The sequence below is a fragment of the Rhinolophus hipposideros genome (genome assembly GCF_964194185.1).
Source record: "Rhinolophus hipposideros genome assembly, chromosome: 6".
Lineage (NCBI taxonomy): Eukaryota > Metazoa > Chordata > Mammalia > Chiroptera > Rhinolophidae > Rhinolophus > Rhinolophus hipposideros.
In genome coordinates, this window is record NC_138052.1 from 82817180 (window position 1) to 82839116 (window position 21937).

The 21937-nt window shown below is 48.4% G+C and overlaps 1 protein-coding gene across 1 annotated transcript in view; it reads right to left on the reverse strand.

Annotated features, from left to right (window-relative positions):
- Nucleotides 1–8152: 8152 nt before the first annotated feature.
- Nucleotides 8153–21937, reverse strand: part of MARCHF4 (membrane associated ring-CH-type finger 4) — a 96034-nt gene continuing 82249 nt past the window's right edge. The window contains exon 4 of the mRNA XM_081051157.1: nt 8153–10003. Coding sequence (XP_080907283.1) covers nt 9636–10003 — 368 coding nt within the window. The 3' untranslated portion in view covers nt 8153–9635. The remainder of the gene's footprint in view (nt 10004–21937) is intronic.

Consider the following 21937-nt stretch of genomic DNA (forward strand, 5'->3'; position numbering starts at 1 on the left):
TAGGAACACAGAAACTCAGGACCCCAGGCATCCTCTACACCCCTGCAGGACAGCCCTTCCTCCAAAGCCAAGTTCTCAGGAAAGATGAGCCAGAAGATCCTCCAAGTACAAGGTACCTATTTTCTAAAAAGAGTATCATCGTTTTCAAAGGTTACTCAATATTCCACTCTATCTACGTATCATAATTTTTTTAATTACATAAATATTACACGAATTCATTCTTATTATTAAAATGCAAACAACATAAACAGACGTTTCCACTGCACATTCATTGCCCAACCTCACCCTCTCCCAGAAATAAATAGCTCTAATCAGTTTGGTGGTATCCTCCCATATTCCTTTGGAATATGGCATTTTAAAAATGAAATGCAGGCGGGGTTCTGCTTTGGTTCTTCTGCACCTATGTGATCACTGTGCATATTGTTCTAGATTCTATTATTCAGTTAACAGCATGACTTTGGGACCTTCCCTGTCAGTCCTTCCAGGTCTCTGACATTCTCTCTGATGCAGGTGGTATCCCATGGTTTCAGAATCTCATACTTCATCACTCCCAGGTTAACAGACATTTTTAGGGTTTTTTCCAGTTTGTTTCAATATTACAATACTGCTCTGATCCTCCCTTTGCATCTCTTTGAAAAGGTAGCGTCTGCTACTATCTCTCTAGGAGAATGCCAAAGAAATAGAATCCCTGGGTTGAAGGGTAGATGCATTTTTAATCGAATAGAACACTACACAAATGGTCCTCAAACACCCACTGGGTGGGGCAGACGCCCCTGGCTGGCTTACCCAGCAGCCCTTCTCATCTCCTATTCCCTTGCTGTATTCCACAGAAGGAGCGGAAAAAGATAAATAATCACTTTCCCAGACCCTCCTGCAGCTAAGAGTGGTGAGGTGACACATTTCTGGCTAAAGAAATGATACACTTGGAAGCCCCTAGGAGTAGGAACATGGTTCTGAGAAAGCTTGGGCTTTTCCCAATGTAAAGGAAGGATGTGATTGGGCCACCCCCTCTCCTTTCTTTCCTGCTTTAAGCTATAGTAGCCCACTTGAGATAATGAGATTACAGCCCCAGGTCACAAATCATGCTAAAGGTGCCAGAGCAGAAAGACAGAAAGAGATGGGTTGCTGGTGGCATCACTGAGCCGCTGGACCCATGCCAGCAGCCACCCACTCTAGGCATCTTATTACAGAAGAAAAATAAACCCTCCGTTGTTTAAGCTCCTGCTACTTGGGGATCCGTGACTTATAGCTGAATGAAAAACTAAATGAGACAGAGTATTGATGCAAGATACCCGTTTTTGCTTTGATTTAACATTGCTTTTCATACACTATGGTAATGGTACAACTTTTCTATTACTCTGTGGAACAATAATATGATAATAGCAATAATTTATTCACTGAGTACTTTATGTACATTGTCTAATATCACAAAGATCCTGAGAGGCAAATTCATTGTCTTTCTTTTAAAGATGAAGAAACCAGAGACCAGTGAAGCTAAATTACTTGCCCACGTTCACAAAGGATTCTGACTTCGTTCTAGCTGATTCCATAGGTCCCCATTCTTAAAGTCAGGAGCCCGGGGTCATTTACTTAATCTAATGAGAACAACAGTAGTAGCAGTAGGGTTGCTACTTGCTGTGGGGGGGGGGGGGGACACGCCATTTACATGGTAATGCCAAGGATAATGGAAGTCCTGTGGCTTTGGCCTTGGCCATTGGGTCAAGGCCTTGCTCTCAGCTTTGCCTCCTATCTTCTGCTCTAAATCCTGCTACGCTGGCTCTGTCTTTTGGCCTTCTAACGATCTTGCCCTTACATCAAAGTTCTGACTATAAGTCTGTCTGCTTTTCACTTTAGGTCCTTTCACTGTCTCTCCTGATACAACCTAAGAAATGTTTTTAAAGATACTGGTTAAAAGAACGTTCTTTACGGGTACATCTGTGCATATTATCTTTCTATTTAATGGCTTGATAACCTTGAACAGATTCATGAAGGTAATTAAGGAAGAATAATAGTTGTAAATTCTGTCACTATGCAAAGTTGGGCCCCTGAAAGGGAGACAACGGATCCAGGAGAGTCAAGATTGTCTCTGCCGCTCTTTGCATGTCTCTGATAAATCTTATTCTGAAGATAAGTGATTTCCCTATGGCAGAAAGTGGGATGTTTCATTTTCCCAGACCTCCACATCCTGACAACTGTTGTGAAGGGAAACAGTGTTTCCCACTGGCTTTGATGGACCCTCGGAGGACTTAGATTGGCTTCGGTCACATGCTCATTCCCCGGGCACAGAGAAATAAGACAGTTTGGTCATCAGAGTCTGGGTCACAGTCCCACTACTGTGGCTGGAGTGGGTTTAGGGGTTCAGCCCTACCAAAACCACATGCTGTGGGTTTCCTATGGGAAAGAGAGTTTCCGTGTGCTGGAGAGACAAAAGCACCTGGTGTGCACCAAACTGATGTGAGGAGTTATGGACGACATGAGATAAAGCCTTCGCCTTGAAGCTTTTGAGGAAGGGGCTAGGACTTACAATAATGTCACCAGGATTCACTAGGCAGGTGTAGGCTCTCAGCATGCCCAGGGTGGAGGCAGCTCCAGAATTTCTGCATCTCTTCGTTGATGAGATAAGCAGCCTGTGTTGGTGGGTGCACGGGGTCGCGCTCTCAACAAGTCACTCCTGGAAAAGCCACTGGCTGGGATAGAAGAGGTGATATCCCAAATGAGACCTCTAGACAAAGAGGCTGCTCAAACCAGGTGACATGACAGAGCTCAGCCCTCTGCTGCCCGTCTCCACAGGCTGCCCGGGGGTGGTGCTTCTCCTGGGGAGATCCACAGGGCTCTCACCCAGCAGGCCTGAGGCAGTGTCACTTTTTAGGGAATGTGTCCTTCACTCTCTGAGTTTCTGTGTCTGTGTGTCTGGTGCCCATACACAGCTGTGACCCCCTGGCTGAAAGACTAACAAAACGCTCCACCAGCTCCGTGATGATTGAAATGAGTTACTGCTCTTGCTTCAAAATTACCTCGTCTTAGAAATGCTAATTCCCCAGGAGAGAGAATATTGTTATGAAATAATAGAAATCATCTTTTGGTCTCTGCCCCTGGTTTTTGGCACAGAGCTCCTAAAACCCTTGTAATTTCCTAAGTGATGGGAATCTCTCTTGTCCTAATATTTGGTCTTTGGTCAGGTCCGTAGTCCCTGACACAGGGCTCCTAAAACCATTGTAAATTCCTAATGATAAACGCACAAGGAGCATCATTTGTTCTAAGGAGGCAGCTCTGGATGGGCTCCTGGATGGTGACTGGTCACCAGAAAGACCAAGTCATGATTAGAAGCTTGGAATTTTCAGCCCCATCCCTCATGAGTGAGGAGAGGGGCTAGAAACGGTGTTCATAATGGATCATGCCTACGTGAGGAAGTCTCCACAAAATCCCAGTAGTACCCAGTTCGGAGAGCTTCCAGGTTGGCGAACACATCCACACCAAGAGCGTGACATCCCCCAATTCCACAGGGACAGAAGCCCCTGCACTGGGGACCCTCCCAGGCCTTGCTCTATGTATCTCTTCATCTGAATCTTCACTTGTATCCTTTATCATATCCTTTAATAAAGTGGTAACCATAAGTAAGTGTTTCCCTGCGTTCTGGGAGCCACGCAAGCAAATTAATTGAAACCAGGAAGGAACCTGGTTGAAACCTCCGACCTATAGCCAGTTGGTCAGAAGCACAGGGTCAATCTTACAGGACTGAGCCCTTAGCCTGTGGGATCTAACGCTATCTCCAGGTCGACAGTGTTATAATTGAGTTAAATCGTAGGACACCCAACTGGTGTCATAGAGAATTGCTTGTTGTGAGGAAGAACTTCCACACATTTGGTGACTAGAAGTGTCAGAAGTGACGTGTTTTGTGTGATCAGTAAAGGAGACACACAGGAAAGAGAGACACTAGGGAAGAACTGGGTTTCAATTGTTGACTTTCTTATCTGCAGTTAGTAAGAAAGCGTAAGCTTGTTAGGCTCTTTTGTGGGAATAGCTTTTGGTGAGAAATGCTATGGCTATTACCAGAGCCTGGTAAGCAGACAGTGGGATCCTTGCGGGCAGTTACATCTGATTTATATTTGAGATGCCCACGTGGTGAGAACCTTGCACATAGCAGTTTCTCACTACAGGTTTTTACATGAATAATCTTCAAGTTACCTCCAAATTTCCAGGAAAGCTATATTATACAGAACTGTCAGTGGTAATATTTTGGGTGGGAGGGAGAATCAATGAGGAAGAATCATGTCCAACCTTTGGGCTTCACCTAGAGTCCAAATAAAGAATTGTTGTAAGTCAAAGTGGAAACCCTGAGTTCAGGAGAGTCTACAAATCGGAGTGGGAAGCAACTGGAATACATTTGGGGATCTGAATTATTCAAAATCCTGATGAGGGCATCCACCTTCCTGTAGGCTGAGGGATAGAGAGGTTCGAGCTGCCCTTAGCTGACTTTGGGGAGTGGGTGACCCAAGCTGGGTTACATCCGTTGGTGTAGGGCTCATTCACTTTCCTCCAATGCCTCTCGAATCAGGGTAAAACTTTCACATGCATTTCCACGTTTCTGAGCAGCAATGTACTGTGATGGTGAACAGCCTACTATCTGGTGATGGTGAACACCAGACTAGTGCAGCGTAAATTCTAGCGCTGCCACGTGTGGCTACATGACCTCGAGCAAGGTGCTTAACCTCTCTATGCCTCAGTTTCCTCACCTGGAAAATGGGAATAATAGTGGTTCCCAACTTTGTGGGGTTCTTTAGGGGAATTAAATGAGTTAATATACATAAAACATGAGATGGGGCTTGGCATATGGAAAGTACTATATGCTTAGCTATTTCAATGTCCTCAAAGTGGGGGACAGGACAGTGTTATTGGACACAGTCCCTGAGCAACCACTTTCTTGTTTAACAGATGCAGAAGCAGCTTCTCCCCTCGGGCAGAGAGGGCTCCCCAGGACCGTGGACGGCCTAGAGGTGTTCCAGCCGTGCTGCCGACAGCATGAGTGCTGCGCCTTTCCTTGCTGGCTGGGCCTCAGATGGACAGCAGAGCCCCAGACTCAGACTCCCAAGGGCACTGAGATTGCTCTGTTTGCAGGACTTTCCCCTCCAAAATTAAGAGGGCACGAGCACAGAGTGAGTCAGCTTCTCTTTTCTCCCCAAAGTCTCCTCCACCATGGTTCCTCTTCTTCCCTGAATACCTACTGAGTGTTGGGGTCAGAAGGCAGCTTGATGCTGAGATGTTTGGTACGTGGTCATGGGCTCCCATTTAAAGAGGAGGGACCTTTGGTGGGACAAAGGGATGGATAGCCAACTAGCTGGCTACCGGCCAATACAGCCCAGACTCCAGACTCGGATCTGGGGTGAAGCCCCAGATGACACTTTTGTCACTTTGTGTCACCCAATGGTCCATGGCACCCCAAGGATGTCCCAGTTTCCACACTCCATTCTGCCAATAATGGTAGATGGACATAGGTGAGGACAAGGCTTGCATCGCTGCTATGGGATCAGCCCCTTAGAGGTAAAAAAATCATCCTTGACCGCGTATTACTAATAAGAAAAGGTAATGAGGAATAACGCATACTGTCTTGTCCTCTTCCCCCCTCTCACCTCCGTAACATGATGAATTCTGCTTATAAAGCACATCCTTACTCATAGGAAATGGTTATTGTTGTAACCAGACCATGCCTGCCCCATCCTCTGCTATATGTTTTGTATCTCAGGAACAAAACAACGAAATAGCAGTAAATTATCTCGTGAACACTGAACAATTCTCTGATTTTGGTGGTTCTGTGCTCTACGATGGTGACAGATTTGATTCCCCTGATAGATAGGAACAAGGCCTCAGAATTATGGGGTCCTCCTAAATTTTGTGGGCTATGACTAGAACCCCTTATCTGTCACTCTGCACCACTCATTTGGAACCAAGGCCAAAAATCTAGTCCCGATAAATAATTTTTTGCTTTTTGTTTTTTTCTAGAAGGAGGAGACTCTGTGATCCCTTATGGAACCTCTCCTTTTGTCCATAAAAATGTGGTTGAATTATGTCGTGTCTTTTAAGAATTCCCCAATGTCCAGATATAGCCAACTTTGTGTTATGCAGGCTGTCAGTCAGCCTGTATTAACACATTCAGGAGATTATCTGGACAACAGCAAAAATCAATTGTTAGGTAAACTCAGGGTGTTTTTGTTTTGTTTTGTTTCTTTGTTTTTGGTAGAGGACAAATAGTTTTAATTATAGTTTTAATTATTTAGCCCCAAATTTTCCACATTTTTTTCTATGGACCTCTACCATGATGACCTCCCTGCATTGGCCTGACCCAGATTTCCCTTTAGCTGGTGCCAATTGTCCTGCAGGCGTGGAGTGGAGTGGAATAAAGTGATTCCAAGCAAAGCCCTGCAGCCCAGGCTGGATTCCTAGCTGCTGGCTATGGGCTAGTCACTTAACCTCTGACCTCAGTGTCCACATGTGTAAAATGAAGGTAATAATGGTAGCTTCATCAGTAGTTGGAATACGAAGTGTGCTGATACATGTACAGTGTTTAATTTGGTGCCTGGCACATAGCAAGGGCTTTAGGTGTTAGCTAGTATCTTGTCTCATGCGTGGGCCATACTTGCAGAGGATGTACAAGTGGGTCTCTGGGCTGCTGATCACCGCTCTGCTTTAAGAGCGCCACAGGAAGCCTGGACATTTGCCTGGTGGCATGAAGTGTGACTTGCACAACTGGAAGTGTAAAATGGTCCCTGGACAAGGTGTGCTTCTACCTCACTCCCCAGAGATGCATGTATAACATCAAAACCCAGTTCATTCATGTTGGGGCCCATAAGCTCCATTCTCCAAGGCACAGGGAATCTGCCATCCTGTTGGGTGCAAACGTCAAAAGCTGACTTTCCTTTTCTAGTCTATGGCTGATCTTGAGAGCTGGAGCGTAAGTTGAAAGGAGAGGGGGCATGTCTCCGGTTTGCTGAGGGAAGTCCCGTCCTCTTCCAGGAGTGCCTTAGTCATTCAAAACTCTTTATTGAGCACCAACAGTATGCCAGGCACCGTTGTATGTCCCAGCTGTATAGCAATAAATAAGACAGACAAGGTCTTTGCTCTCTTAGAGCCTCCATCATCGAGACCCGACAGACTCCCGCAGGCTGTTAGGGTTTTCATCGACCGCCTCTTCTTTGGTAGCATATTCTGAATGATGGCCCTCCATGACCACGTGATTCTGAGGTGTCCTCACATCACCGCAGATGACAGGAGGACCACGGTAGAGGTGGTGATCTGCACATTTTGTTGCATCCTTTTTTTTTTTTGGAAAATAGTCCATGTAACACATCTGTATTTTCCATAAATATTTCATTAAACTGAATGGCCTGACGCCACACAGAAAAATACACAGCGTTGCAGGAACTAGTGATATGCTTGTGTGGGGTTTCCCATGTCTGTGTGTTTTGCTTGGATGCCTCCTTGGGTCTCTTACCACCTGTTATGTCTTTTCTTACCTGCTGGGCCGTGGGCTTCATCAGCGGAGGTGGCTTCCTAAGCCTGCGCACCTCCCTCCCGCTGGTGATGCTGGTTGATCGATGGCCGGCCCCCAGGGAGGAGGGCACACTCGTCTGAGGGAGGAGAGGTCCTGTCTGCGGCCTGGTGATGTGTGCAGGCTTTCTGTTGGCACACTGCCCTGGAGTCTGTTTGCTGACATTGAAAGGAAAAGCGGCAGGGGAATGAGGTCCTAGCACGCCCCTTTCCTGCGGTTCTCTCAGCTGCTGTGCAGTGACCTGAGGGTGGAAGCTCTCTACATTTCCTCCCAGCGCTCTGGCCTCTGCGTCTACGCTTCCTGGGCAGGAACAGGGGAATGTTTGCGAGATGTTCTCTTTGACTTAAAGGAATTTATCAGCAAGGGAACCCAAAAGAGGCCAGGAGTCCCAGTACTTCCTGGCAGGTGTAAAACACACACACACACACATACACACACACACACACACACAGAGACTTGCCCTGCCCCCTATGAGCCCTCAAAGGAGAAATGAAAACACTCTTGGTTCTTTGCTATGGAGGAGACGTAGGGAGAAGAAAGGCGGGGTTGTACACAGAGGAAAACAGGACAGAGGGAGGAAAACTCACATATGGAAAAGGACACTAGTGGTAGGGAAAGAAATTTTATTTTCAAGCTTTTAAGAGAATAATACAAACAACAGAGAGTTTTAAAAAACCCTAAAAACTAGTTTAAAAAAGTACTTGACAGTGTCCCTTGAATACCCACTGATGACACAGCCGTTGTGCAATGACAACAAGAAATGTTGCAGGTGACCACCCAGTGGCTTTCCCTGCAGGGTCCTGGGAACCAGCAGGCAGGCTCAAGGGACAGTGCTCCCTGCCAGGGTCCCTGGTGCCACCTCATGGCTTGGGAAGGGCCAGGGAGCACGACCACTGAGGGATTAGCCAGACTGCCCTCAGGAAGGGTCCCCAGCAGCCACGAATACTTAGACTGCTCTCCACTCTGCTCCCTGGGGTGCATCTCGCCAACACCCCCCTCACTGCAGCAGCTCTCCCTGGAGACCCTGGGCAGTAGATGCCCTGCAGTGGAGTCCCTGGGCTTCATTATGTACCAAAGCAGGAGCAGGCATGGCCCTGAGTGTGTCCTGGCCACGGGTGGGGGTGGGTAGTTGGGAAAGTTGCTCCTGGATTGACAGCTTTGAAGGCTGAAGCCACAGCAGCAGGACTGTGCTTGAGATACCCATGGGAAATCTGTATTTTTCTGTGTGTATGTGTGTGTGTGTGTGTGTGTGTGTGTGTGTGTGTGTGTGTGTGTGTCCTGTAAACATCTTTGAGCCAAATCACCATAAAATAAAGTAACAAGGGCACAAAAAAGACATCCATCTCCAAACCTACACCCTCTGTGAGCCCACCTAAAATTGGGAGTTCCAATTTGGAAGGTCTGGAAGGGAGGAGACCCCCCCCCCTCTGGCTGCTCATGTCAACATTTCCCTCCCTGCACCATCCACCCCAGCGTTGCTAAAGCCATCTGAGTTAGAAATCCTGCCCACCAGGGTGAGCCCAGGGTCGGCAAAATCTGTGTGACCCCTGCCAGCTTACACCTGTCCCTCTCCCTCCCGCCCACACGGCCAGTGGATCACAGCCCACGGAGAGAACAGAACAAACTCAAGGGCAAAACTGAGCAGGCTACGCCACACGTACTTTTCTCCTTCCTGTGCCCTTTGCATTTTGTCTTCTTCCACATGTGCACACGTGGCCACCACCAACAGACCGCTGGCTTCTCCCACGGAAACCTCTACTTCTCCCAGGTGTTTTTTGTGCACATGTACATCTGGGTGGTTTTGTCATTGTGTTTTGTTAGGTTCCGTCTGTATTGCACTTCGTTGTTGAGTTTGTATTGGTTTTCAGTGCTCTTGTTGGAGAATGGTATTGACTGATGGGAAATCACGACATTGCTCATGGCACCAGCCTCACTCTCTCCAGCCCGTTCTGCCCCCTGACCCCTCAAGGCCCCCACCCTCTGCCTGCCCTCTGCTCTGGCCCCTGGGTGCCACCTTGCCTCCCCAGACCAGCGTCCCATCCCACCCTCCCCTCCTGTGCGTGGTCACGGCCTCCCTTCCACGGCTCTCCTCTCACACGGTCGTGACCCTCATGACCAGCTCCCGGCTGCCGCCCTGGGGGCTCCGCTGCTCATGAGGTCTAAAGTGACTCAAGATGTGCAGGATGGTGTAAGCACAGTGGTGATCGGACAGAGGGCCTGAGGGGTGGCTGGCTGCCCGGGCAGGGCCTTCCTCAGGGGCAGCGGTGCCCACAGCCTCTTCTTCTGAGGAGGGGGCCTGGGCTTGGGAGGGTGAGGAGTTCCGGGGGTTTGTCCTGCCTCCTGACTTTTGATCCTCCAGGTCTTTTGTCTTGTCATAGTTCAGCACTTTCCACTGCTGGTTGACAGCCTGCCACCGTTTAAAGATGCGGTACACAGAGGGTCCCTCGTGGATGATGAGACCTGAGGCAGCAGGGAGACGAGAAGAACAAAAGCCAAGTGAGGGAAAGCAAGGCATAGTCTCCCTTTACTTATAAACGGATATAGACGTTGGGGTAAGCTGGATTTATGTGCTTTTACTGGTTCTTTCCAAACCTACCTTTCAGCTCTGAGCCACCTGCTTCCCATCCCGACGTTCCTAGGCTTGAGAATTGCTAGACCGGTGGTGCGAGGCCGCCATACAAATCCATGAAATAGCTGAACTTCTGCATGCGGTGCCTTTGCCTACCTCTACTCTACCTGCCCACTTCTTCGCTTGACAAAAATCCAAATTTGCCACCCATTGAGGCAGAACATAAGTATCTTCTCTCCCTCTAGCATGTATCCATGGCAGCCAGGACTTAGCAGACGTTAATGAATCATGTGCTTTCACAGGCACCATAAAAGAAACCCCGTGGTCATTCCATACCTGCTGAATGATGGCTGCACTCCCACTGGTTAGCTCTTTGCACAGATAGCCCAATGCCGCTGAAATACACACGCCTCTGGGAGAGAGAACTTTGACGCAGTTACATTGGCCATGGGAAGGTAGAGTCAGAAACAAGCCAAGTCCGATGATCAGGCAAATAAGTATTAATTGTGTGCCTACTCTGTGCCAAGCACCAGGGACACTGCAGTGAGCACAGGCGGAGCCCTGCCTTCAGAGCACTGACATTCTAGTGGAGGGACACACAACAGACATGTAAACAAGCCAGCAGGACTATTTCAGGTGCTGACAAATGCTGTGAGGAAGATAAAATGGGGTTAAATAGCCACTGGCTGCAGATATTGAGGGTCCTGTTTTAGCGAGAGGATGGCGGGGAAGGCCTTTTGGGGGACGTGACGTTCGAGTTGAGATTTAAATGATGAAAAGGAGGGATCCATGCAAAGAGCTGTAAAGAGAACATTTTAGTGGTAGGAAGTGCAAGTGCAAAGGTCAGGGCATGGGAATGAGTGCAAAATGTCAGAGAAAAAGGTCGCTGTGGCCAGGGTGCCCTGGATGAGTGAGAAGTGCAGGGAGATGAGGGGGTGGGCGTGGCCAGAGGCCAGAGGGCCTTGGAGGCCGGCCGCGGCCAGGAACTTATATTTTGTCCTGAGCATAACGGGAAACCATTGAAAGGTGTGAGAGGGGTGTGATGTGATTTATTCACCCTTCAGAGAGTTCATTCTCGCTCCTGTAAAAGAATGAACGGAAGAGGGACAAGACTAGGAACAAAACCAAGCAGGAAGTGACGTAATGATTCAGGTGGGACATGACGGTAGCCGGGGCTGAGGTGATGGCAGTGGGACAGTGAGAAATCACTGGAGTCGGGGTACACGTGAGAAGGAGGGCCGACAGGCTCGCTGACAGGTGAGGTGTGAGTGAAAAGAACAGTCTGCACCTCTCAGAAGCTTTGGGCTTCAGCAGTTTGTATGGAGCCAGTTACCGAGATGTGGAAGGCATGGGGGAGGGGGTGTGGGCTTGTGTGGGGGTAGCAGTGACTGTGTGTTTTTCCTTTGGGGCTGTCACATGTTGCCACCCACTTAGTGTCTTAAAACAACACCAAGGTATTCTCTCACAGGTCTGGAGATGAGAAGTCTGAAACCCGTCTCACTGGGCTGAAGTGAAAGAGCCTTTTTCAGCTTCTAGAAGTCACCTGCCTTCCTTCCTCTTCCTTGCACTGGTCCACTTCTCTCTTCCAATGTCACATATCCTACTATTAGGCTGTCTGTCATCAAGCCTCCCTTATAAGAACACTTGTGATTACAGTGGGCCCACCTGAATCACCCGGATAATCTTTCCATTTCTTAAATCACTCAGGTCTGCAAAGCCCCTTTTGCCATACGAGGTAACTTGAACAGGCTCCAGAGATTAGGATCTGAGTGTCTTTGGGGACCACTCTCCAGCCTACCACAGTGGTAGTTACATTTTGGTCACGGTAGATTTCAGATGTCTGATAGGAAACTCACTAGAAGGGCCAGGTAGGCAGTTAGGACACACTCATCTGACGCTTAGGGAGAGATCTGGCCTGGAGGTAGACGGCATCAGAGCAGAAGTGGGATTTGCAGCCTTAGTAACGGCCCAGATCTCCTGGGGAGAGAAGAAGGTAGACAGATGAGAGCAGCAGGCCAATGACAGAGCCCTGATGTATAGATGTTTGGTGGCAATTTGGTGGAGGTAGAACCAGCAAAGGAGGCTCTCACGGTGCAAAAATGGTGTAGAAAGAAGACTAGCAAGTGTGGACACCCAGAAGTTTAGAGAAGGACATGTTTCAGGAAAGTGAAATGCTGCCGAGAGGTTTGCTCAAGTGAAAGGAGGAGTGACCACAGGCTTGGTGGGCACAGGTGGAGGTTGGATGATAGAAGTGACAGTGGGAAAATCAGGTAGTTCTCATCCACGGGCATATTTTTCTTTCATGAAGTCAACAGCAAAGGTGGAAGGGATCGGGCGGAAGCGGTGACCATTTGTGGAGAAAAGAGTAAGTGGGGGAGTGAATTTACAAGGGAGAGGTGATAGAATTATCTGACGGTGTCGGGTGCCCATTTGGAATTTGTGGCCATAAATTTGAAGTGAGTTTAGTCATTCGTTGTGTAATTTGTGTTTTCTCTACACCTTCAACTGTTCGCTAGGTACATCTGTGGAGTAAGAAGAGAGTTGTATTTAATTCATGTAGACTGTTTCTCCAGGCAAGCAAGACAGGAGAGAGGGTGAGAATTATGGATGTTTGCAAGAGAGTAGTTATTACACTCGCCCATGGAGTCTAGGCTGGGGAGGAGAGAAGTGAGGACACCAAAGAGATAAGGAATAATGAAAAATGGAAGCTACAGGGTCAATGACAAGAAGTCTCCATGAAGTTGGAGAATTGCCTTTTTCAGCTTCTAGAAGTCATCTGCATTCCTTGCCTGTTTCTTGCATCCGTCAAGGAACCAGTAAACTATAAAGATGGAGGGGTGATGGTCCGAGAGTGGGGTGTTTAAATCCAGACTTTGGAAGTGGTGGTTCTTGGTGATGATAAGGTCTAGGGGCTGATCACGTGAGTGGGGCTGTGGGACTGGAGGAAAAGGCCTTCGGAGTCAAGAGGACTTGGACAGATGATCTGTGCCAGCAACCTCAGTGCTCTTGGACCAAATACGCCCTTTTTATAACAAACGCGTTTTAATATCTCCTTTCTTATCCTGAAATGAAATTCATAAGATAATATGAGTCCCTATGGTTTCTTCTTTAGAAAAATGAATATAATGCCCTAACAGATAAAGTAAAGAAAAACAAATGGAAGTCATTTGTAACGAGACAGTATAAATTTCAATATAAATGCTGGGGCACAACTACATTTGAAAACAAATTAAAAACCTCGTACATTTCCAAAATGCCCCCTAGGGGATGGTAGCACCTCTGCTGAGAAACACTGACCTACAGAGATGCTGACGTATGAGCCAAGTACAACAAGGAATGATAGTAAGTAGTCAGCAGCCAACAGCATCAAGAAGGGGAAAGGAGCGGAAATATATGATGACATGCGCTTCGAAGGGGCTGGAGTTCCTGAAGGAGAAAAGAAAAGCAGCAGTTTGGAAGTGGTAACCGGAAGCAAGGAGGACATGGACCCCACCTGCAGGCCCCACAGAATACAGTGTATGGGAGAAAATGCAGCCACTACTCGAGACAACCGTGCAAGAAACAGTGTCCTCAGGAGACAGCTATGTTGCAGTTAAAGGAAGATGAAAGTACCACTCAGGGAAGAGGTGGCTAGTGATGGGCCATGAGGTCCAGACGGCCTGGTGGAAGGGTAGAAGGGTGGGTTCATAGATGAGCAAAACAGGAAAGTGATTGCCCATCTTCTGAGGGTGGTGCTGGAGGCTGGGACCTGTGATGGTAAGTGACCTGACTGGGGATGAGGCACAATGGGATTTACAGCAATTGGAAACCTAGGGGGTGCTGCTCTGGCCCCGGGGGTGAAGAGCTGACTCACAGGATCGAATAGCAACGAGGCACTCCAGCCGCCTCAAGATGTCAAGCAAAGACACTAGATGGGAACACCTCAAAGCCGCTCCAACCTCCAGCACACTGTGATTCTGGCAGGCAAGACAGTTACCCATTGCCACTGTTTTCTCCGGTATTCCACCAGCTCCTGAAATTGCACTTTGCGCGACAAGTCTCCAAGAGTTCATTGAGGCAGAGACCAGCTAGTCTCCCTGCAGCCCACTAGCTCCTCACCTGTTGAGTATGTACTCACTCCTGTAAGGATCTGATGAACGCTAAGGACCACCTCCCTGGGAAACAACCAGACACACACATTGTCTTGATAATTTGAGGGAGCTCATACATCCCTTCGGACCATCCATGGGCCTCTTGACCTGGTCTACCCAATTCTGGACAAGGAGACTTCTCGTTTGCCCACTCTCTCTTACCCTCTCCCAATGTGCCAACTCTCATCACTTCCTTCAGCCTTTTGAATATGTGCCTCTGCACCCTTGGCATGGCAGCGTTCATTGGTTCATTTATTCCACAAGCCTTGTTTGAGCACTGCTTTGCTCTTTCCCTGAGATCATAAGCCCCAGGGGCCAGGTATGGCTGAGGCTTGGGTAGCAGACACAGTTCGGTCTGATGAAGCCTTGACGATGATGGAGGAGAAGGAGCCTCGGCGAGGGAGTAGCAGGATCTCTTGAAGCCCCAAACTGACTCTTCCCAGGAGGAACCAATACACTTCATTCCTGATCAGACAGTTTGCCCTGATTGAAGGCAAACTAAGGCATTTTGGGTCTGAATGCTGCCTTCTTAATATCCGACTGTTCAGTATCAGGAAGTAGGTTTAATGCATAGGTGGCTGAAGGGGGGATGGTGCACCTGTTTGTGCAGAATGCTCGTTTGGCAACAGTTGGAAAAGCTCGAACTATCTCATTCGCATCCACTCCTTCTGCTTCCTGCTCTACAAATCACTTGTTGATTCCTTGGGTGGCAGGTTTTTTAATGGGAGAACATGGGTGGGGCTCATCTGATAGGGACAGGTGACATGGGCAAGGTCAAAGAGATGGAAGAGAAAGAGGATGGGTGGGAAACGGCAGTGGGGGGAGAGAGAGAGAGAGAGAGAGAGAGAGAGAGAGAGAGACTGAAATTAGAATAGAAGGAAAAGCCTATTGGTGAAAGGAGCAGAGATGTAGTAAAGAAGAAAATGGAAAATTAGAAGACAACTTGAGACCCAGTGAGTTTTGATTGAGGCCTTTTCTGGGGTTTTCTATTTCACTTAACCGTTACATAGTAACCACCTACAAGGTGGCCAACCCTGGGCTGTATTTCTGGGAAATCCAGTCCCAGAAGAATTGTTGCCGGTCTTTCTGACGGCTCTCCACCTTTCAGGGCTGCTTGCTCTTCCTTACATAGCTGTAGGCTCCACAGGTCGTTTGTGGGTCTCATCTCTCTCCCCCTGGCCTCCAGCTGAAGGAGGGGAAGGTGGAGGTTGCAGTGGGTGGTCCTGCCTGCAGGGCTCCCTAACTTACCACAGGGTGGCAGGGAGTTCTTCCCGCAGTGACCCCCCCCCCCCTCCCCCGTCCTCCCCTGCTGCACCTTGGCCATTGGCTCTTGCTGTGTGCACAGCAGTGAGAGACAATTGAATTTCACTTGATATTTCCTGAGGACCTACTATGTGCTTCTGTGAGCTCCTGGTTCCCATCACATATGTAGTTAACAGGCCAACGCTAACTGAGACATCTGTAGAGAAGAGAAGCCTCTAGTCCCCTCCCGATGCTAGAATCCCCCTCCCCACGCCCCTCTCCTGCTAGTGTCCTGGGATAAGTGGCATAACAGTTGCAAACAACTTTACAACCGTGCTTCTCCAACTTTATAGCATCAGACTCGGTGGGTGTAGGGCGAGGCCTAAGCATCTGCATTTCTGAGAAGCTCTCAGGTAATAGTGATGCTGCCTGTGTGTGTGTGGGGGGATCCCCCCTGAGGAGCACGGCTGAGAACACGGCCCTTATCCTGGCCTACTGCCTCACAGAAGGTTCTAAATTGTACTAAAAAAAAAAAAACTACAAGTAACTTTAAAAAATATCTTCTGCTTCCAGATGTGACAGACATGAAAACGTAAGACAACTGGAGAAAAGGAAACGTCTTCTCCTAGACCCAAAGACCTTTGGGACCCACCCTTTAGAGCCAATTCCTCAATACACATCCTGAATACTCCAAGCAGCTTTGCCGCTTTACGTGAGTTACTTCCTATTTCGGGGCCTCCGTTTTCTCACCAGTAAGTTGGGGCTGCCACCCCTTTCTGACAGGGTAGTTATGAGATTAAATAAGGAAATGAGTCCTGCGTGCCGATGCCTGGGGCAGTTCTGGGCACACATTTCATACTCCACATGATACTGATTGTTTGGGGGCTGGGGGAGATTGCAGGATAGAAAAAGCCCACTCATCCCTCTTCCTCCTTCTCCCTTGCCAACCTCATGCCCAAACCAGCACCTGTTCTCCCATTGTCCTTCCCAATCCTCAGCCTGAGTCATTGTTTATCGATGAGTAACATGCTAGAACTGAAAGGAGCTCTAGAGACTGATTCTTCAGAAGTGGAGATGAGCCTTCGCCCCCGCGCCTCCTCTCCCACCACCAAGAGCCCTCAGCAGTGCCAGTGAAGGGTGGCTCCCTTCCCCTGCAGAATTACCCACCATCCGAGAGCTGTGGGGCAAGATGTACCCCGAAGCCCCACCATTGCCCACCACTCCCCTTGCAGACGCTCCCCCTCAAGGAGAGCCCTGTCAGAGCTCGCACCAAAAACTTATCCGGCAAGTGTGAGAAACCTGCATAGAAGCCGCCACCTTGGGTGGGTTCAGCAGGTGCTGCTGGGAGAGGTCAGACTGGCAATGCCAGGTGCCCAACATTCCCCAACGGTACAGCTTTATGCTTCTCACAAGTGCAGCCAGGCTGTCCCTCTGGGGGCCACCAAGAAGGTGGCGAGATCTGGATCCAGGGGCCCCATTTGGACAGGCTCACCTTGAATCTTATGCTGTGAGTCACCCAGATCTTCCAGCAGCAAAGACTCAGACAGAGGACCCTGAAAGCATTCAGTCAGGGCGCACGCACAGCCCCCTGTCCCTTCTCTGTCCACCTCTCTGTGCCTTGTCAGTGCCCAGGGAGAGACGGTCCCCTTGGAGGTGACTTCTGAAGGAGTTCCCTTCCTAGCGGGGCCCCTGCTGAGTCAGTTGACTTTGGCCGAGATGAACAGTGTGTTTCACAGTGTATCCAAGCGAGAACATTGCAGTCATTCTCCTTACCCAGGGCATCGCAGAGACCTGTGAGAAGACCTTTGCTGCACAACCACAGAGGAATGAGACTTTGAAATGAAGTGAGCTTAGCTCAGTAGGACTAAGCAGGAAAGAGAAATATCCTGGAGCCCCACATAGCCCTGCAGGGGTATACCTGAGAGGTCCTTTCCTGGAAGTGCGTGTGGAGTTACACCTTAAGATGCTTCTGGAGTTTTCTGTGGGGTTTCTTTATGAAACTTAGAGCTCTCACTGTCTGGACAGATACAGACAGAATTGGATTCTCTGGGCAAGGATGATGAAGGTCATGGTGATGGTGATGGTGACAGTGATGGTGGGGACAGTGAAAATGTACTGAATGCTTCCTACGTTCTGTCACTCTATAAGGGCCTTGCAAACATAGTCTACTTTTCACAGAAACCCTGTGAGGCAGGTGATGTTATCTCTACTTATAGCAGAGGAAACAGCTCAGAGATGTTAAGTGTCTTACCTAAAGACACACAGCTGGTATATGAAGTGGCCATGTGTCTGGGCTGCTTCCTCCTCTATGCTCAAGGTCATGTGCTTCCCCCAGAGAGAGCACAGCTATGGAGAAAATAATTTTTTTTGGAAATTACGTATGCGTATTAGTATACAGGTTTTGTTTGAATACATAATGCTTTACTATACATGTTACATTATTATAACAGAGTGGTTAAGGATATGGGCTTTGGATTCAGTTAAAACTGGCTTCTAGTTGGATGATCTTAGGTGATTTGCCTCTTAGCCTCAGTTTTCACATCAGAAAAATGGGCATTATAATAGTAACTACTTCAAAGGGTAGTAGGGAGTAAATAAGCTTGGTTCATAATGAATAATATTAGTTATTTTATTATCATAATTATTAAATAAATATCATATGACTTCAGTTTAGAGGAGTTATTGTAAAATTATGAAAGTAGTTTATTTATGCAAACATGCCAAACTTCTAAAATCAAAAAGAGTTTGGGATTTTAAAACTCAGGATATTTTCTCTTAGGCTATCCTAGCTCAGAGCATTTCTGGAAATTTTTCAGTAAGATAGGCTTTCTATGATAGAGATGATTAACTGTCCACCAAAATTTCATACTCCCCTTCCTTAGTACAGAGCTGCCACTGGGAAGGAGTTACATTGTCAGCCCGTTGCACCCAGGTGGAGCCAGGGGACTGGTAGTGAATGTGGGCATGTGTCAGGCCAAGGTTTAAGAAATGGATATTGAGGGGAGAAGTGTGTGTTTGTGTGTGTGTGTGTGTGTGTGTGTGTCCCTTATCCATGTTCTCTTTTATTTTCTATTAGCTGGAAATAAAAGATTGAAGGCCCTTTTGGAACCACAGGTGCTTGGGCCCCTGATTTGCTGTGTGGAGGAGAGGAGACCCTCCCACTGATCAGGAACTTCTATTACATTAAACCACTGAAGTTTGGGGGTGTATACATTTTATTATATCATACCATATTATATCATATGGGATGTGAAATATATATATGTCTGTCAGAGTTACCCTAACTAAAATATCTTCAGTGCTAGGTTAGAGGCCACAAGAGAAATGTAGATTTTGGCATGTTTCATGTGGTCCCCAAAATGTATTAGCTGGCTTGAGCGTCCCCCTTATCTACCCGATTGGGCTATTTCTAGCCACAAACCCCACCATTAACAGACAGACACGCCCCTCCCGAATCTGTTCCAAAGACAGCTGCAAGCAATGAAGACATTTCTCGGGAGGTGCTCCTAAAACATGCTGAGCCCTGTCAGTACAAGTGGATTAAGCGAAGCGCCTCCCAAGGGGTCTCCTTCGAGGGGGACAGTGCTCACTTGGTATGTCTGCTTCTCAATCAGTCGTTTTCCTCCTCCCAGCAGCTCAGCTGTGGAGGGAGGCAGTCGTGCATGGGGGAGCCCTGGGCAGTGAGGAAGGGTGGGTGGGAGAGGGCTAACGGTGATCCAGAAAGCTGGATAAGCCACATGCAGATAACAGGGACAGAGCATCACTTGCTCATGTCCAAAGTTGATGCTCATTGGTTGTTTGGCCTGGCCAGATATTACGGAAGGTCACAGCCACAGTTGTCAACCTCTGAGAGCTATGATGTCTTCTCACAACAGAAGTAACTTCAGAATCCTAAAATGTCAGACCTAGAAGGAGGCTCGACCCTCTCGTTTCACAGATGCATAAGAAGACCTTTGCTGCACAACCACGGAGGAATGAGACTTTGAAATGTAGAGAGAGGAAGTAACTTGCCCAAGGTCAGAGAGGTAGTTAGTGGCGACATCTTCTACTTCCTAGTCTCTTCTGCACCCGGCTGCCTCCTCCATGTTTTTAAAGTTTCCTAATCGGGGAATTTAAAGGTTTGACAGGCGGGTCATTGCTAGCGTGAAGGAGGGAAGAAAGGAAGGAATCTTCGTGGCATACATGTACTTTTAGTGAATGTGAATTAAAATTAAACTGGAAAAATAACGTCTTTATATAGCTTTGCTACCCCCACCCCCCGCCCACTTATTATAAACCAAGATTCGAATCCCTTTACCTCGGACGGCAGGTACCACGTATCCCTAAATCACTGGACAGAACCTGAATGGGCAGCACCCAGAGGAAGCTTTAACAACAAAAAATTTCTACCGTTTTGTTCATTACTATATTCCACAGTTTTAAAGATTTGGAGTAATCTCAGAAACGTTGCTCTCCTTCCTTTCCTTGACCTCATTCCACTCACAAGTAAAAAACAAACATGATGAGGACAAAGTCCTCATTTTTGCAGAGTTGACTTTTTGGTATGGCCAATCTCTTAGGTCTGTGCAGTGAAAAAAAATGTTTTTGGTGCCAAAGACCTTAATTAATTTGCTCTTGTTAAATTCTAATAACTTGACCCACTGGAGCAGAGAATGTCCCATTTGTTTTCTGTGAGGCTCTGTCAGCCTCTCTGCTGGAGCAGACAGCGTCATTAGAGATGACGGAAGAGGAGGCAGGTGGAATGAGAGCATTCAATATAATCAGATCTCACTGAGGGGACACGGGTGAAGGAACCCAAAGCCTTCCCGAAGAAGCCTTGCCCCATATTACAGCAGGATCTGGATTTTATGAGAACACGGGGTCAGGTTGTCCAGGCTGTGACTGGACTCGGATTCTAATAGCCGTGGCAAACCTTGATTAAGTACATACTACGAGTGCAACCTACCCTGATCCAGTGCCTCCTCACCCGTCACTGATATGCAGGAGAAGCTGCTCCCTTACGTACACCATCCTATTCAATCCTCTCACAACCCTCTGAAGATGGTATTATTATCCCATTTCACAGATAAGGAAAGGGAAGCAGAGACTTTGCAGGGAGCCTGGAAACTGCGCCACGCTGGACCCTGCACCCACTGCTGTGGAGCTCATCTCCTTCTTCCTGAGCGGTCACTTGGGGGCTGAGAGACTGGCCCTGGGTGGAGATGTGGCGTGTGGCAGGGACTCACCTGCACGGCTAAGCCACACCTGCCTTGTAGGGCCACGGAGTCTGGCCCACAGTCCGCGAAGGGAATCTGGTGCCAAGTGTGCTCCCTGGTGGTTTTGTGAATCTGAATGTCTCGATACCCCTGGTAGACATTGCAGGGTCCACCCGATTCCCCCTTCCAGACAGCCTCTTCCCACCTCTGTGCAGTGCGTATTCCCTCACCTGGGCAGAACATTGCGGGGCAGAAGTGGCCGATGCTTGGCCTTCCCCCTTAAAGCCACTGTCCTCAGCACTGAGCATCATCCCCACCATCAAAATCCCCCTCGTCGCAACCACCACAAGAACGTCGGCGCATTCCAGCTACTGCCTGTCCCCTCCCTCTCCCTTCTGGAGATCACCTAGTGCTGCTGCTGTTTACATTTTGTCTCCCGGCGTTTTCACCTGTGGACAGCCTCTCCTCGGAGAACACTGAACTGAGAGGCCTACTCTGCTGCCCGAGTCAGCCAAAGACAAATCCTTCGGCCTCAGAGTTTTACCATCTGAAAAATGGGAAGAATAATCCTTACGCTGGGAACATGCTCTGAAACTGAACTAGCTCCAGTTGTAATCAACAAAATGGGAGAGCAGTCCAAACTCTTTAAACATGAGAAAGCCTAAATGTAAATACATCTGACCACTTTCGGAGGGCACCCAAAACAATTAGGGTCCCTGTACATTCCTCTGCCGTCCGATGGCCGTCTCCGAGCAGTCACCGGCTTGTCAGAGCAGAATGGGAAAGGCATGGTGTGCTTGTGCATCTGGGAAATTGTTCTCCGAAAACCTCAGAAGCGAGGAAAACAATGTGAAAACTCTCGATATGTGGCCCACTCTGCTTCTCCCCGAAATTGAGTGACGGCATGACACATGTATATAAGAGAAAGAAGTCGAGAGGTAGGAGTGAGCCAAGGGGAGGCAGGCAGATAGAGAGGAGCCAAGAAAGGCACAGAGGAGTAGACGGTGCCACGGAGCCCCCTCCCCCTGCCCAGCGGGAGACACCGGAGCACCAGGCAGACCAGAGCGGGGTGCTGGGTGGCTCAGAGCCCAGGGAACAGGCCTGCTCGTGAGGGCTCCTCCTGGAAGTGGGCCCAGGTGTGCCAAAGTCGCAGGTAGCATCTGCAGGTATCCCATGAGTGACACTGTGGCACTTCTGCTGTCCTGGTGCAACAGGGCTAGTGGGAAGAGCACTGGACGGCCAGCTGGGGGAGCCGCCT